The 18,196-nt window shown below is 32.4% G+C and overlaps 1 protein-coding gene across 9 annotated transcripts; it reads left to right on the top strand.

Moving 5' to 3' along the window:
- Positions 1-5,198: 5,198 nt before the first annotated feature.
- Positions 5,199-17,477, top strand: LOC137821649 (uncharacterized). Of its 9 annotated transcripts, none has more exons than XM_068626350.1 (9): positions 5,242-5,420; positions 9,333-9,482; positions 9,584-10,567; positions 13,564-13,624; positions 13,705-13,811; positions 15,869-15,959; positions 16,654-16,701; positions 17,109-17,174; positions 17,385-17,477. In XM_068626350.1, the coding sequence occupies exons 3-8, from the start codon at positions 9,726-9,728 to the stop codon at positions 17,166-17,168; spliced, it is 1,209 nt and encodes a 402-aa protein (XP_068482451.1). In that variant the 5' UTR covers positions 5,242-5,420; positions 9,333-9,482; positions 9,584-9,725; the 3' UTR covers positions 17,169-17,174; positions 17,385-17,477. The 9 variants fall into 9 exon arrangements, with proteins under 9 accessions (XP_068482443.1, XP_068482444.1, XP_068482441.1 ...); XM_068626349.1 differs by having other exon boundaries at positions 5,245-5,472; positions 9,600-10,567; XM_068626348.1 differs by having other exon boundaries at positions 5,251-5,472.
- Positions 17,478-18,196: the final 719 nt, after the last annotated feature.

Below are 18,196 nucleotides of genomic sequence, written 5' to 3'. Positions count from 1 at the left end.
CTTTCAATTTCTTAATATTCACCAAAAACTATTTCTCCCTTTTTGTTAAATTACTTTTATCACATTTTTTAAAATTAAATAAAATATTGGACAACATTGATGTTTATTTATTTTCTTATTTTATTATATTCTTATAATGTTTTATCTCATCCTATCATGTTCCAACCATCAAACAAAAATGCAGATTTATTTTAAATAAATATGATGATGTAATAATTTGTTTTAAATGAAAATAATAAAATGAAAGGAGACTGGGTACTAGTTATTAATAAGAATATTTCAAACAATAATGGGAAGAATGTAGAAAAAATACTTTTAAGATGAAAATAACATTATAATTCAATATGGGTCAAACACAAGTATAAAAAGACTGTAAAGTTAATAAGGTTAATAAATATTACATATAAAATAACTCGAGTAATACATGTAATAAAAACGTTCCTATCCTATTAAATAATTTTCATAAATATATTCAGTTGCTTATAATACTTCTTTGGAGTTTTTTTTATCTAAAGATAAATATTATTAATTTTTCTATTTTTAATGAATTTTATGTGAGTTAGATATTGTGTTCAGTTTTCTTATTTCGATTTATGTTTATATGTCATTGCATTTTTTTTTCTCTCCGTATAAATTAAATTAAGGATATAATTAAGAAAAAATATATTATTTTGAAATTTTAAAATGATAGATAAAAAAGAAAAAAAAAACTATTAAATAACTTCAATAATGTTTTTTATTATACGTATTTAAACTAAAAATAAAAATCAACTTTAAATTATAATAAACAGACGAAAATATATTTAATTTTAAAAAATAAAAATAAAACGAGTGTCTGCCATCTCCAGTAATTGTGTTCTCTTTTTGAACTCTTCAAATTTATTCTATTGATTATATAGTTGTTTTTTTATCAATTTCAATAACACTATTACTGTGAATATTTGAACAATTTGAATAAGTTAAATAGAAATATCTTGTATCATGCAATTTCATATTCATTACCTATTTTGCAACAATAACTTGATTGTTGAATGTTTATTAAAAACTAAAACTGTTTAATTTATCTTTCAAAATAAGTTATTCATTTTATAGGAGAAAAAAAAACAAATAGTTCACAAATATTTATTTAAACTTTTTTGGATGTGAAGATGTTTGTATTATCAAAAGAAAACCATCATTGGACTTCCTAACAAAAAATTTCAATTTTTAACTAATGACGAAATCAGTAAATAATTTGTATCAATAACATAGTTAAAAAAAATATTATCAAATAAATTATTACAATTTATTCTCACAGCTTAACTTTCAAAAGTTTTAGAGATATATAAAAGAACGATAGTACTTTTAGGTTATTGAAATGTTGTTAGAGAAATTTCTATAAAAGTAGATTAATTTATGTAGTTATTAAGTATGGAGTGAATTGTAAATATTATTTTAAAAATATTAATTTTATTATTTAAGGTGAGTCTATAATTTTTCTCTAAGAATAGTAAAATATTATGTGTAATTCTATTTTTAGAATTATTTGGATTCTTTAAAAGAAGTTTCAATTTCTTGATTTGAACCCGAGTATGAGAAGAAAAATACGTGTGTAACGTCTGTCAAATTTGTGCTGCAAAGGTAAGACTCACCATTTGGGTTAAAATCGGAGTGATCATGGACGCCAGAAACCATGCAACCAACAAATTATCTTGTTGCTTGTAAGAGATGAAGGAAAGATTGGGACTGAGAGTGTTATCGGCAACAGAAAGCAGTGCAGATGAATGTTAGTTTCGTCAAGAAACGAAGAAAGCAACAACCCATCAACAGTGGCAAGACCTGTTGTTTCCACAACAGACAATTTTTGTCATCCAGTTTGAGCGGAATAAGAGTAGTAAGGTGATGTAGAGAGACGGAGGAGGAGCTCTTGGTGGAGAGAACCTAGGTAGACGAAGATGATGGTGTAGAAGAAGAAGAAGAAGGGAAGCCATGAAAGAAAAAAAAAACTTTCTAGCTCGTGATACCATGTTATTATGACGAGAGAGAGAAGAGAAAAGATTCTTATATAAAACTGATGTGTTGATAGAGTAGCTATTTATACACAAGGTAACACATGGGTACCCTTAAGAGTTGTGTTGTATGGTTTTTATGTATAATTTGTGTGAGTGTGCTAAAGAAGCTTCATATGCTTTGAATATTTCATTGTTTTCTTCAAAATGTTGTTACTTTTTTTTGGCACGTATTGTTTGGTACATACTTCGAATGTAATAGTCTTTGGTTTAATATTTTTTTTTTCACCTTAATAAGTTAATTAATTACATTTGTTATGATAGTGTTATTTTTTTTTATCATTTTTGCAAGGACATGTAGGTAACTAATTGTGTTTGTGAATTTCTTGTTGTGAAATATTTGTCTATTAACATGATCCTCTAATAGGTAATAAGATTATTTAGGTATGTGAAACTGATTTTTCAAATATAACATTAATGGTGATTTTTTTTATATTTGACTTAGTGATTTAATTGTTTTTTCATTTTATAGGGACGTTTCTTCCATGAGAATGGATTGAGACGGAGTGATTTCTAAACATAATTTTATGTGGTTAAAGTTTTTGTCTAATATTATTAAATATGAGTGATCTATAAATAAGTTTGACGATGATCATAAATTTATTCATACTTAATAGCTTTAATCATAGATTATTGAACTATAATAATGATTAAATTCATTGTTTTAAGATTCATATAATTGGTTTATTTAGACTTTAACTATTATTTGTGTTAATTTTGTGTTTTTAGAGTAGACGGTATAAATAATGTGTCTACCTTTGTGCAAAATATGCAAAAATCAAAGTTGTTTCTTTTAATTAAAACATAAAACAAATTTTCAACAAATTTGGAAAGTTGAAAACTTAAAACTTGTTAACAAAATCTAAACCAAAATATTTTTCCAAAATTAAAAAAACCTATAAAAACACACAAGCCTGTCTTGAGGAGAAAGAACGAAGCTTCACAACACAATATTTATTTAGTTTATTTTTTCTTTGTAATTCTTTCGTTTTTCCTCTGCATGGAAGGTTAAACTTCTTTGGGTTGATTCTCTTGTAATTTTACAATGAATTCTGAGATTCAATGTAATTAAATTTGAACAATCTTTTGGATGCATGATTCAAGAGGTAAAAGATTAAAAACTTTATTGAATAAACACATGGAGACGAAGTAAGATACTAAATAAAATAGTGGACACATGTTTTGTTAATGAGATTCGATTGTCTTTAGGTGACATATGTTTGGTCAATTCAATTATTCAATTTTGTTTAGATGACTGAATGAATAATATATTTATCAGGTGATGAATAATTAACTGTTGGAAAAACTTGAGAGTCAACCTATTTCTTTTTACGGTTTTATAATCTCTATTTTGTTTTTTCTGCACAACTATTTGAATAATCTTTTCATTTTTATTGTTATTGCTAACTTTTATTATTTACGTATAGATTATAAATACTGATTTATTGGTTCGCTATTAGATTAATTGAAAGACGACTGGAGTTATCTAATTATAATTATATTATCATCTATTTGAAATTATACAATTTAATACCTATTAAACGATTTATACTGGAATCATTTTAATTTGACAGGAAAACAATAATTATCATATAACTTACTTAATTTCAATTTGCTTAAACTTATTTACACAACTTTTTGCCAGTCTCACTTGTTTTTTCATTTATTTTTATTTTAATTCCATTGGGGACATGTTTTAGATGATAGACAAACTAATCGAGATGATGATGTTTAAGGTGTCATAAAAAATTATTAAATGCAATTCTTAAAAATATTTATGATTTAAGACAACTAAAAATATGTGTATTTAGTGGTAGCAAGTTTTATAATTAGATGACAATTTATAATATCTTAAAAACATACAATTTATAATATCTTAAAAACATACACTTTACAACTCAAAAAGTAAAAAAAAAAACTAAAATAATTAATATAAGAACAAATAAACAATACTTTCCTTAGAGGTTTTTATATGAGTAATTATAATTATCTTTTTAACAGTGGTAGATTTAGAAATCACAATATTTTTCATAAACATTAAGAACTTAATAAATTTGCATCTTAATGGTTCAGTGCTATAATTTCATCATTAAACATTGAAGTTAATAATAAAGAAATACATTTACACCTGTCATTATCCTTAGAACTCATGAAAATAAATAAGAAATTGTTTCACTAATATAATAAGAAAATATTAATTATTTCTTCAATTTTCATTTATTAGAGTAAAATAACTTTAACTTCCAATTAATTAAATCATTAATGAAATATTAACTACAAGTTACAATAATTAATAAAACTAAGTAATAAATATTATGTTAAAAAGGTAAAACCTATAGTATTTGTGTATTTATTTTCCCGTGAGGGTCAAATACAAATAAACTAGTCAACCAAACTATAAAATATTTTCTTATTTTAACTTCGGATATTTTATTAGGTTTTTCATTCTTAAATCTTTTCATAAAGAATGCAAATATGTGTTTTTTATTTAAAATATAGAGAACCATTTTTCAATTCCTATTGAAATTTATAATTTTCCAAAAAAGAATGCTTAATTTGAAGCACAATAGAAAAAATATCTAAGGCACAATTTTTTTAGCTTTACATACTTAAAATGTTCAGTTTTATCGTAGAGTTTAACAAATAAAGAATATTGTTCATATAAGTCCACTAGATGTTTATTAAATTAAAAAAAAATCGAAACTAATATTTGCAACTCTAAATAATATTATATATCCCAAATCTAATGTTTGAATTTGATTCTGTTTTATGTTTATGTCTTTATATGTCATTTCTTATAACCTGAAGCATGTACAAATATTTTTAAAAAATGTGTAATGTTAGATACTTTGGTCTTTATTGGAATTACATAATTTATGATTGCTGATAAAAAAAAAAACATAATTTATGATTGCAACCATACTTTGGAAACAGAAAATCAGTCAATATGTTTTCTTATAATAGTCAAGTTCTTTTCATCCAAATGAAAGAAATAAATTATCATGTAATTTAGAAAAATGTGAAATAATGAATAATATTTTTTTGATTAAAAAGGCCTAATATTAAAAATCAAAGGAAGAGCATGTTGTAGAATTGTTGGTGGTAATGGTTTAATAATTTGAATTTATGAAATTGTTAACATGAATGATTAGCATAGTTTCCTTAATAGAAAAAGAGAACAAAATTTGGGAGGAGAGAGTTTAAATTGAATTGAGGAAATTGGTGCAATTGTGCAGGGCGTTTAAATGAAGAGAGTAGCAATAGAAATATAATTGAATGGAGAGAAAGGATGGTCTGTGACTGTGAGCCACAACACTGTTTTTGGAACAACATGGATCCATCAAGAGACTCAAACTGAAACACAGACCCAAGGTTAAAACCCATTCGCTCAATGCAACACCTTTACCATTTCTGATCCGATTGGGTGATGCTTCGTCCCTCTCATTTCATATCTTTCACTGTTTGTCATTTATTTCCATTGTTAAAGCACCAAATTATTCTCTGTTTTATTGTTATTTCATAGAGAGGTTTAGGAAGATTTAATTTGTTCTTGCTTTCAATTGCCTGTGCTTTCTACCCGATTGGAGATGCTTATACCATTAACTCTGCCCTCAAGCCCTAACCAGTAACCTTGGCTATTGATTTTTATTGAAAGGTTTTATTTGGAAAATCTTGTAGCTTTATAAATTATTTCTTACTCATCAAGGATGTTGAAATTGTAATGATCCACAGGTTTGGTCATATGGGGAAAACCATGAAAGTATTTAACTTCCCTTCCTAATAATTCAAGAAGTCACGCCTTCTTATGCTTTGAAAGATTTTCATGGATCAGCAAAAACATGATTCAAGATTTGATTCTTGTGAATCCCTTTGCAGAAATTAAATAAAGATTAAGATAGAAATTTATTTTAATCTTGAAGGAAGGTTTTATTGCCCTGGTTTGTAGTCACTTGTTTATATGGAAACAGGGAGAGCAATAGTAAGCACTTGTGTAATGCATTACTGAAATTGATTACCGAACTATTAGATTCATTCTTTCTTTGCATTGTTAAACTATCATGTGGTCTTCTATGAATTCAATGTTACCGTGTTTATATGTTATGCTATCTTCACGGCCTATTTCAAGCAAGGGTGGCAACTTGCCCCCTTTACATATTCCTAATCCGTCGCTTTTTCAATTTTATTACCGAAAAATGAATTAAGTTTTGGGAAGTCGGGGCCTCATCCACAACTTACTAGGAGTTTTTTCTTAATTCTTTTAATTTAAGTTTTGGTGTATACAAGTTCAATTTTCCAATATTAGTTGCATTTTTATTTGCCTAACATGTTTTAGTGAGTTAAGGTTACCTTATCAAGCACAGGCCTGTTGCCAAGTAATTTTCCATTGTTCACTCCCTTCATATTTTGTCAAACAGGTTGGAGTGGATCAGTGTGTTGTATTTTTTTTTTGTGAGAAGGTAGATGAGGAGAGATCTTGTTTAGTTCCTGTGAAGGAAAGTGCTCTGGCATTTTGCGTTTGAAGGGGACAATTATTAAGTTGTACAGAAAAAAAAATTAGGGGATACAATGTGGTGCTGGTAACTTTTTCTAGGAAACTTTGTCTTTATCGTAATTAGTGGTTATATATTTGAATTACTTGGTTTTAGAAGGATTTGGACTTGATAATTGATACATATTTGGTATCAATGTATCATGCTTGCTTGTATTGGCTTGATTTTTATCCATGGTTTGATGAGAGATGTCTTACCACAAATTTTCAAGTTAAAAAATACGGGATCACTGATATGAAATGATGGGTAAATTAATGAGGTTGTCACATTCAGGATACAAATGCAATGGCTATAATGGAGAAAGGGATAAAAAGTTATTTGTGATTGTAAATTTGTTGCTGTGCTCAAAGTTGAATTTTATTGTATTGCTATACATCTAACTATACACTATGGTAGTCATGGTTAGGCTTTAAGGGACAGCAGCAGAAAAATTTGGGAGTTGCAAAAGGGAGATTTTTAAGGTGGATGTGTGGTGGTCACATAAGAAAGGACAAGATACAAAAGGGTTCTATACAAGGAGATATTGGTGTGACATTAATTGAGGAAACGGCAATTGAAGATCGTTTAAGACGGTTTGGTCATGTACAAAGAAGGTCAATGGAGAGATCAGTGAAGAGATTGCATGGCTTTTAATCCCATAAATAGGGGGCGAGTCAAAGAGAGAGACCAAGGACATAGGAGAATTTTTTTAAGAGGAATTTTAAGATGAATAATTTCTTTGAGAGTTTGTCCTTATTTGGAATAACCAAAGTCCCTCATTGACTAGGGACAAAGTCAAAATACAATATATAAGTGTGAGTAATCCTCATCTTACAAGTTGGTTTTGTAAGGTTGAGTTAGGTCTAAGTCCACTTTATAAGAGTCCTCAACCTAGTTTAATGGTGTTGTCTAATTCATGAAGCCAAACTTGTCCTAGTAGAACAAAAAATTTGTTGTTGGATGGGAGGTAAGGAGTGAGACTAGGAGGTGAAATATGTGATTTAAAACCTTACATGGATGGAGGACTTTGAGGGGTAAAGTTTCCCCTCTTGAATTAGGGGGGGTTGACAGGAAGATGTAATTCCTCTACACTTGTAAGTCTTCCTCCTTTTGTTACTTAAACATCTAAACAAGGCAAGTTACCCTCCACCCTTCTCTTTATCTATACCCTCCATCTAAAAGCTTAATACAGAGCTTATAAGTTGTATTTTATAATTTGGATGAGATATTTTTTCAGCCTACTATCAGTTATATGGGCATTCTATGTAGATTATACATATTTTATACCTCTTTTATGGTGATTTTACCCTCCACAAACCTCCTTTTTCTTTCTCCAAGTATAAAGCTAAGTTCATATTCATTCTTCATCAAATTCTACTGTATTGGGGAATCTTTACTCAGAAATTTGCATGATAGGTAATTCTCTGAATTACTGTCCATTTTTGTCTTCCGAATTCAACCCATATCACTCCAAATCCAGACCAGAGAATTTTTGATCTCTTAATACCTCAGATTTATTTTCTTGCAAATCTTACTTCTAGATTCTCACTTCATCTCAGCAGTGATTTTTTCCTTCCAAGACCAGCCAACTTGAAAATCAGTTGCTCTTATGGGTTAATTCTTTTGTTTTGGTTGCTGTTCTAAACTGACTAAATTAAATAGATACCAAGTATTTATTTAAAATTCAAATATGTCTAACTGCTTTTTCTCCTTATCTGTCATGTGCAAATTGAGTCATGAAAGGGCTTCTTATTTGTTTCTACACTGCTTGCTCAGGACTTCCCCTTTATCAGAAGTTATTATGTGTTAATTCTAGAAGTTTTGTAATCAATAAATAGAGATGCTGGAAGGCTTTGACTTAATTTAGTACTGTTTGGTGGATGAGGTTTGCAGAAATGCTAATTTTTTTTGGTCAAGTGTTGCTTCTTGAGTCATTTGGAGTCAAGTAGTTCACTTAACTTCTTGTGGTATTTTAAAAAAGGTCTTTTCTTTGGTAGATATAAACTGAGATTTTTGTGTTGTGTTACATGTATCATGTTCTAGGTTTTTTTTGTTCTTTAAATTTTGTTTAGTTTTGAGGTTTCCTTATCCTGTTGCATTTCTATCTTTCCCTTCTTTCATAATAGTTCTCTGATTATATAAATAAATGAAGGAATTGTGAATAAAGAATTATTACGGGCTTAATGTGTATGCCATGAGGTTAATCTGTTAGAGAACTTAAAAATAAATGGGGTTTTTGACAAGGGCTTGGATATTATGAGGTGTTTAAATCCACATTGAGTTGTGTGGCTGCTCGATGGACTTTTTTACTTCTTCATTCTCTCGCTTTTGATGCTAACTTTTAAGGGAGGCTTTTCCGAGTGTTTGGGTGCTTGTTATTTAGTATCAGAGCTAGTTGCTAGTGTGTCGAAAAGAGCAACCTACTAAGTGGCTTACAAAAGGTTGAGTGAAATCTTGTGGAGTGTTAGTAGGATACGATATGATTCATTGCAATGTTTATACTGTGTTGTGCTGCTGACATGTATTTTTCAGGTCTATGAAGAAGGCATTGATTTAGTTTGTAGGATGCTGTTGGCCTTCATCCTGATATTTTGAACCTTTCAAATTTACAGTTATTGAAAAATTGCTTCAATGTTGTTTTATTGCCAAAGACAGACAGATATGTCTGTAGTGTGTATGTATATAGGATGTCTGTTTTTGCCTATACCTGTTTCTTATATTTTTTTCCTACTTCTGTTTGTGATTTTAAAACCAGGTGGCCATTAGTGTGTTGACTAGATGAGATTGATGGACATGCTTCCAACAACTCAATGATCTTTAATTCGACACACAAAAACTTGATTGTCTCGACTCTATCTCTGGGGCTCTGTAGCAGTATACAACATTTTTTCTGAATTTGCTTCAGGTGATAATGTTAACACAAACTTCTCTCCTTAGTTCAGTTGAAGCTGGTCTATGTTATGTATCTGATGATGGGAAAGATGTTCTATGTGACCGGATGCCTAGTGGTGAAACTTGGCAGGTGTGTCTCAAATGCAATAGGTACCCTCTTGACTGGTGTAGAAAAGCTGAACCAGTGGAGGAAGATAGAAGTCATGCTGATGATTCTTACTGCTCAAGCTTTGGTCAGACATCAACTGCTAGTATAATGACGGAAAATACTACACCTCAACCTAAGATGGTATACAGGAGAAAGAAGCTTCGTCGGGACTCAAATTTCAAGCTAGAGCCAACTAATATGCAGGCTAGTGCAAACTACCCTTCAGCCATAAGCTCTGCTGCACATTTATCATCAGCTGAGGAACAGCCAGCTGGTTTTCGGGTAAATCATGAAATTGAAGTGGTTAAAAATCCTACTACACCTTCAGTCTTGTTTGATGGAGTAGCCAAGGATAGCACCCACAAAAACTTAGGTATTAGCAGTGTAAATGATAGTTGCTCCTCTTCAAAGCCAGATATGGAAACTGAAATGGATGGAAATGGTGAATGCTCCTCCTCCAGTGTAATAGTCATGGATTCCACTAGGGAAGAAGTGACGGAAAAGGATTTCTGCATTAATACTTTAAGAACCCATGGACTTCTTAGAGAATATTCTCCTGAAGATAATGTGGCTTCTGGGGAAGATGCTGCCATCACTGGTAATAGCTGCTGTTCCAGGTCGTGCAAAATATGTGATCGTTTAGACAGTTCACTTAACATGCTTTTATGTGATCACTGTGAAGATGCATATCATCCGTCTTGCTACAATCCACGGTCGAAAAAATTGCCAATTGATGAGTGGTTTTGTCATTCATGTCTGAAGAAAAGGCAGAAAAATCTCAAGGAACCAAGTATCCACAATGAATTGGGCAAATGTAGAGCTACCTCAGTTAAGGGTGAAGCAAATCCCATACTTTTGATGTTGAGAGACACTGCGCCACATACAACTGCTGTGCGGGTTGGTAAAGGATTTCAAGCAGAAGTTCTTGACTGGTCAGGTCCGATAAAAAGGTAACTTCTGTTTTATTCACAAATGTCTGGAACCAAATTTTCTATGGCATTCTGTAGTGGGTGTTTTTTTTTACATTGCTTTAAATATGAGCTTTTACTATTATTTTGTGTAGTAAACTATTCTTCAAGGATTTAGTAGAATAAAGAGGTTCTATCTCTTGGAGTTCTAGTTTGCCCTTTCACTTTGAATGGCAGCTTCGGAGTTATAGAGCTAGTTCTCATGGAAGGTTACATCCATGGAGTGATAGTGGTAAAGTAAAGTAGCATTTGTAACTTTTTTTATCTTGAGATTTGAGTACCCTATGAAGGTGCATTTGTGGATTTAGGGTCCATTTGTTGTAATGAGGCTAATTGTCTGGGACAAAGGCAAAACATCCAAGATAAAGGGGAATAGAAGTTAGGATCCCAGTGTTATATAAAAGGGTAGGGTGTTTGGTGCTGAATTTGTGTACTTTGGAAGACATTTTAATGATTAAGTGGTTTGTAGAAAAAAAAACTTCTTCACCGAATTGCATATAAGTCACCATAAGTGGAATGGTGACATCTATCCAAGGTTGTCAAACTTGAGATTATATAAACTCATCGAGAGTCCATAAATTCCTCTTGAAGACAAGTGAACTTGCAAGAGTTAGCTGAATGAAATCAAATATAAGATTTAAAGCAGCTAATCATGGTATCGAAATAGAATATACAATGCATTAAACGACAGATATTCATCACAATATACTTCTCTTCACCTTATAAGACTTCCTTCCAAAAAATCCCATTTAGCATTGAAAGTCTGAAAAGTCTTATCAATTTGTGAATACCAAGTGCTTTAGTTCTTGAGAATATCCTAGATGTATTGAGTGAAAGCCTCCCTTATTCTTGTGGGTTTTGTTGATGCAATTATTGGTTTCAAACGTTTAGTGACTGGTAGGTATATAGAGTGTCTTGTTCACCGGGCAAGGACTAAAGGTATCAACTAGTCAAGGATCTTCTTCATAGCCGATTTGGCGTAGTAAGTATCACCTACCAGAGATCATTTTTGTTGTTGTAGGTATTGTTTGTCTACCTAACACTCATTGGAGGGTGGTCATGGCCTTCAGATGCTTATCTAGGGAAAGCCCTATCAGGTAGGCCATGGTAGTTGGTTATCTGGTGGTCAATTTGAAGCTGTTTTCTCTCAGATGAAATTGCTCAGTCAAACAGAAATCATAAGAGTAACAACAAAGTTGTTTCCCTAGTCATTTGTTCCTTGCTTTGGTTTCCTTGAAGAACAGATACACAGAACTACAACTGTTACTCTTGCAAAGAAGAGATAAAAGTGTAATCGAAATCCTGTAATTAAAACACATCTATCCCATTGCGAGGCTTAAACTCCTATTTATAGGCTTGCAGATCACCATTCTTTGTTTGAGCATCCATTGGTTGCTTAAGTGAACCTTTTACATGAGTGGTAAGCTCAATCAATCATGTCACTTGAGCAAGCCTTTTACTTGTGTGGTAAGTTCAATCACATTGCGTGGCACCTATCTGTCACTTGAGTGACGTCTTTCTTCCTCATTAAGATGTGCATATCGCTTAAGTGTCGATTAGTCGCTCAAGCGATCTTCTTGCTTGACTCTACAGTTTTCTTCATGGCTTGAGCTGTGGTTTGGAATTTTGAACTGATTTTTGGCTCCTTGCTTGAGCGTCCATTTGACCTCTAGTGTGCTTCACAATTGGCATTCATCGCTCAAGCTCTATTTGGTTACTGGAGCAACCATTTCTTTGCAGAGCAACTGGCATGTGTTGCTTGAGTGATGCTTTGGTGCTCAAGCGGTGGCTTCACTTGGTTTTTCCTCTCTTCTTTTTCTTCATTTTCTGCAAAAAAAAATGTATTTAGAATAAAAGTAGAGTGATAATATTGAAAAAGTATATTATTTAGACTTTTGGAGATCAATTAATCTATTGAGTGTGGATAAGTGCTTTAATTTTGATAGTTAGATTTACTTGAATTTTGCACTTGTCATTGGAACAAAGGGCATGCAGTCTTAATAGAACAGAGAGAAACGAAAATAAAATGTATTAGAGGATAAATTAATTTCATTGAATAGAAACTGTGTAGAACTATTTATATCTAGCTAGCTGTTGACTCAGCAGTCTGATACAGATGAAAGTTAGTTATAAATGAAACTTCCTGACTAGGTACTTTAACAACTATAAAATACAACAAAACGGTAATTCTAGATATCTCTAATATGTCTATCAGTTTCCACATGCTTGATCAGTCATGCTGGACAGGTTTCTAATCAGTATATATGGCAGCTTTGTTACTGCAATACAGTTCACAGGGAGAGTCATTGAAATTGTAGCTCCTCAAGAATCCTTTTCTACCACAAAGCTTCACATACTCCTTTTTCCATGTCTCTATATTCAGCTTCAATACTACACCTTGGAACTATACTTTGTTTTTTGCTTCTCCACATAATTAAATTGCCCCACAGGCCCACTCTAAAATGGTATATCTAAATGTAGACTGTCTATCTGTGACCGAGCCAGTCCAAACTTTGAATGTTCTTTTGTCAGCTGCCACACGACATCTTCTCTATGAGGCATTGAGGCTTTATTAGTCTTTACATGGTTCAACATACATATGTTGATGGGAGTTCCTGCATAAATTTATCAGTAAACTTTACCTTGAGTTATTTTCTTTCACCGTGGCCTTTCCCTTTTGCTACACTTGTTAAACCTTGTTCTTTACCTATTTTTGGAGGTTCATTGGCAAAGAACAGAGGGGCTTAAGCTTTTACGTTGCATTTTTAAACAGATCCTTTGATAAAATAAAACAAATGTAGCATAGAAACAGTTGATGAGATTACTCTCCTGATTGGTTGATGGGTTTAATTTTCTTAGGTGAAATTATGCATATTTAGATTTAGTGTGTCTATCCGTCTGAATTGTTCATCAGGAGTATATTTTAGCCATATTTCAGTATTAAGTTGCTTCCAACATCATTTTGTTGTTTCTTGCAGTGAGGAAGATGCCCTTCCTGAACCATTCGAAATTAATCCTTCGGACTTCAATCGGCTACTGGTAAATGTTTTCCCATTTACTTTTTTATCTTCATTTTAATTTGAGCCTCCTAGCGATGGAAATACTTTTCTGTTCTGCAGGAAGAGAACACACGAAGTCCTACTAAACTTAGTGCCATTGGTAATTGGATTCAATGCCAGGCAGTTATAGACAGAGCCAATGGAACTATATGTGGAAAATGGCGCAGGTAAGTCCTGCAACATTGTTGTTTTGAATATTTTAAGTTATGAAGCAAGAAAATATGACTGTAAAATGGTGCAATTCAAACTTAATGAAAGGTTGTTTCTTAGGGTTTATATTATAAGTTATTATTTTGAAGAATAGTCTTTTTATTTAAGATAACTTTAAGACTTTAAGCGAATCTTGAAGTTCAATGTGAGAGAGAAAAGATAACTAAAATGTAATGCAATCATATTATTATGATCATGTTATACCCTACAAGATAGAAAACTGGCTATATATAGTCGAACCCAACTAACAATGGGCCAGGAACAAGACTGGTTCAACATACGCAAATAAAGAGCCTGTGCAAGGGAAAAATAACATCCTGTACATTTATCTTTAATAATACCACCTACAAACTCAAGCGGATGCATCAGAAATATAGGCTGAACCCCTTTTTTTGAAGTTTGTGGTTCCACAGGAGAAGAAATGAGTTTTGGCATCTGTGATATCATTTTTTTTCAAAATATCTCCAGTTTATTTGCTTTGAGTGAGATAAAGGGACCCATGGAGTCGGGGCTTGACTTTAATCCCAGGAAACTTTACTTGAAATACTAAAAAGCCAACTTCAAGCATACCATAAGGAGTTAGTAACAAAATATCAAGTAAAAACTATCCCTATTTGATCATAGTATCAACATAGTGAAAATACCTTAATTTCTGTAAGTTTCAAAATATCATATGTAACTTAAGTTCGAATTAATATTATCCATAGATGAACAGGGTACTAGTGGTCAAACAGCAGTGTCATCTGACAAGGTTGCAGACAGCAGTATCAGCACCAGTGAGTTTGCAGACTATAGTATGATGGATTTGTCAAACAACAGAGGAGATTTTGGGAATTTAGCATGAGGAGTGAGTCACTGTTCAAAGTGAGAAAGGCTTTAAAATTACACTGAACAATGGCAATTCTGAGGTGAAGTCATCAAATTTAAAAATTTAATGTAAACACAAACTCACCCTTAAACTTGTAATTTTACAAGTTTACCATAGAGTTCACTGGGTGCATCCATGTTCAACATATCCAAGTCTCACAAGTGTGGTCCAATGTAATACTGGATTTTATTGGACGATAGCAAGTGCTATAGGGCTCGATACAATATTATTGGTGATGGATAGTTGACTAAATATGCCCATTTCATTGCAATGGCTCACCCTTTTACTACCAATGAGATTGCTGAGGTATTTCTTAAAGTGGTGTGTTTCAGATGTTTATCCAGCTTATTCTGGGAAAAATTGTTTAAGTTAGGTTGTGCTAAACGCCTTTATAGTTAGTGTTGGAGATCTCACATCGACTAGAGATTAGAGCCTTTCATTGTATATAAGTGGGTGCAAACCTCAACCCTATGAGCCGGTTTTATGGGTTGAGTTAGGCTTAAAGTCCACTTCGTAATATGGTATCAGAGCCATTTCGAGCCTATCCTAGCTAGTGTTTGTTGGGTTTATCAGGCCACCACCCATAATATGTTATCCCATGCACGAGAGATCCCACATCGACTAGAGATTAGAGCCTTTCATTGTATATAAGTGGGTGCAATCCTCACCTCATTGAGCCGATTTTATGGGGTTGAGTTAGGTTTAAAGTCCACTTCGTAATATGGTATCAGAGTCATTTTCGAGCCTATCCTAGCGAGTGTTTGTGTTGGGCCTATTGTGCCACTCGCTATCGGGCCGCTATCGGACTATCCAAAATATATAGTCCCACGCACGAGTTGGCAGTCTCGGCGTGAGGGGGGTGTGTTTGAAATCCCACATCGACTAGAGATTAGAGCCTTTCATTGTATATAAGTGGGTGCAAACCTCAACCCTACGAGCCGGTTTTATGGGGTTGAGTTAGGCTTAAAGTCCACTTCGTAATAGTTAGACTTGTCACCATCACCTTTGCACCGTCGTACTCTTTCTACTTATTTCACATACAGAAGAGATAAATGAATAAAGCTTGAGAAAGGAGTAGTGTGTGAGAGAGAGTCTCTTGTTTGTGCTTAAATTGCATTAATTTAGCCAATATTTTTTGTTTGGCAGGGCACCTTTTTTTGAAGTTCAAACTGATGTCTGGGAGTGCTTTTGTGCTATCCATTGGGATCCATCTCATGCTGATTGTGCTGCACCTCAGGTGAAATATATTTAACTCTTCATTCAGCTTTCTCCTTTCTGTTGATTGTCTTGTCATGAAGGTGTTACTTTTTAATGCTGAGTTGAAAAACTCATTTTTTTTCTTCATTTTTTACCTATTTGCTTTACAAAGCTTGAACATAAAAATATTATGCTGAAGTATTTCATTTTAATTTGTTTATGATTAAAGAATTCCTTTTACTTTGGTTGAATATGGCCAGAACTCTATATGCTCTTGCACAGACAATGTTGTTGTGTTCAATGGAGTGCATGAATATAACACAGATTCAAGTATTCAGAAGAATCAACACAGGGGACACAACATATAGGCAAAAATATAAGACACAATACCATCACAACTAATATATCAATGAGTATTAAATTTTATATAAAATATAATATTGAGATGTTAAGCATGAAACAGTTAGCATTTGTCAGACATGTTCAAATATATAATATTTAAAATATTTGATACTGCAATCCATTTTAAATTGTAGGAGAGGTATAGTGAGTAGTATTTTGTGTGCCTTGCATGTATTCGATTAATATAGATTAGGACAAGGTCTTATAGCTCATTGTTTTCTTATCATAAATTACACAAAACAAAATATCATGTTAAATCCTTTATTTTGATCACTGCAAATATTATCATCTTTCATTGAATCTTATCCGTTTCCCTTATTTATTTGCTGCAGGAGCTTGAAACAGAACAAGTATTGAAGCAACTGAAGTATGTGGAAGTGGTATGCCAACTGCATAACTTTTATTGTTGTATTTATGTCAAAGGAATATTTGGTGATTGATTGACAGTTTGCGTTTCTTGGTTTATACTTCTGTTTGTGTGCTAATTAGGGTTAATAATTTAACGAGACTTGAATTGGTTTGATTAGTAAGGGACAAGGACAAAGGCAAAGGCTTTTAAAATGCATCCTAGTAAAAGAAGTTATAGAAATATTGAATATAGACTATTTGTTGGCCAATCATCCTCTTATGGCCCTCACGGCAGTCATATATCTCTCGTCATTCCATGGAAGTTATTGTTTACATGCTGAAACACAGTCCACATAATTGTTGCTTTTTAATTTTCCCCCTCCCATACTACTATATTGCATTTGCTTACGAAAGTTTACCTACTTACATGCTCATACAGCTACGGCCACGAGTTGCTGCTAAACGGAAAAAATCAGATTGCACACAAAATAAGGATTGAAGTCTGGTGAGAGAGCTGGATATTTTTGTTCTTGTACATGCTATGCTATGCTCCAATATTTCCCCATACAAACCCAATTTTTAGATGTGCCATGCTCATGCCTTCCACTGTTATTCTATTTTTAAGGCATGACATGATGATAGTGGCTTTCCAATATAATATTTCCATTTTTTTCTTTTCTTTTTTCCTTACATGTGTATGTATTGCGGGTAGCAGGAACAGTGCAATGGACCATCATAACTTGGGTGTAATTTCGCCCATCTGAGGGACTCCATATCCGAGTGATGCTCAATTTAATTTTTCATGCCATCTTGGTTTGTCTTTTCGGAAGTAAGAATTTGGATTTATGTACTAAAAAATGTCCTATTTTGCGTTTAACTCCTAAGGAAATCTGACAACCACCCGATGAAACGTGGCAGGCAGAATATGCAAAAAAAGTATAAACTCCTATCTGGTTTGACCAGCTCGACAGTTTCCCAGTCCTCCATGCATATGCTTACTCAAATTATTCTCTTTCAATGAGACTGCAGAAAACCACTTTCCCCACTAAAACATATCTATTATAAAATAACAAAATAAGCAGCATTGTTTTTCTCTTCTTCCTGCAAGTTATCAGAAAATAATAAGCCTAATTTCTAATGCACCTACACACCCTCATATTTGACAAAATGTTCTTAAAGACATACTACCTGAAATATAAACCAAAAGATCTTCAAGTCAATAATTTGAAGATTTTAAATCTGTCAAGTTTTATGGTTAGGTTAACCAAAAGACGATGAAGTTTGTGATCTTGGACAATCCCTTCTATTTGTTGTTTCCTGACAGAAAATTTTTGTAGTCAAGTTTGATGGAAATTGATGGGAAAAGGTATTGGATACACAATTTTCATGGTTGAAAGTTGACCTGTCCGCAATTCATTCATATCTCTATTCTCTACTCTCTTAAATCCATCAAATCAACCATCTTTCCTCTTAAAAGAGTACACAACTCTGACTTTACTAATTGCATGACCATGGTTAATCTTATTA

This window comes from Phaseolus vulgaris, chromosome 9 (assembly GCF_000499845.2).
Source record: "Phaseolus vulgaris cultivar G19833 chromosome 9, P. vulgaris v2.0, whole genome shotgun sequence".
Classification (NCBI taxonomy): Eukaryota; Viridiplantae; Streptophyta; class Magnoliopsida; order Fabales; family Fabaceae; genus Phaseolus; species Phaseolus vulgaris.
Note: the sequence above shows the minus strand (reverse complement) of the source record. Positions and strands in the feature narration are given on the sequence as shown.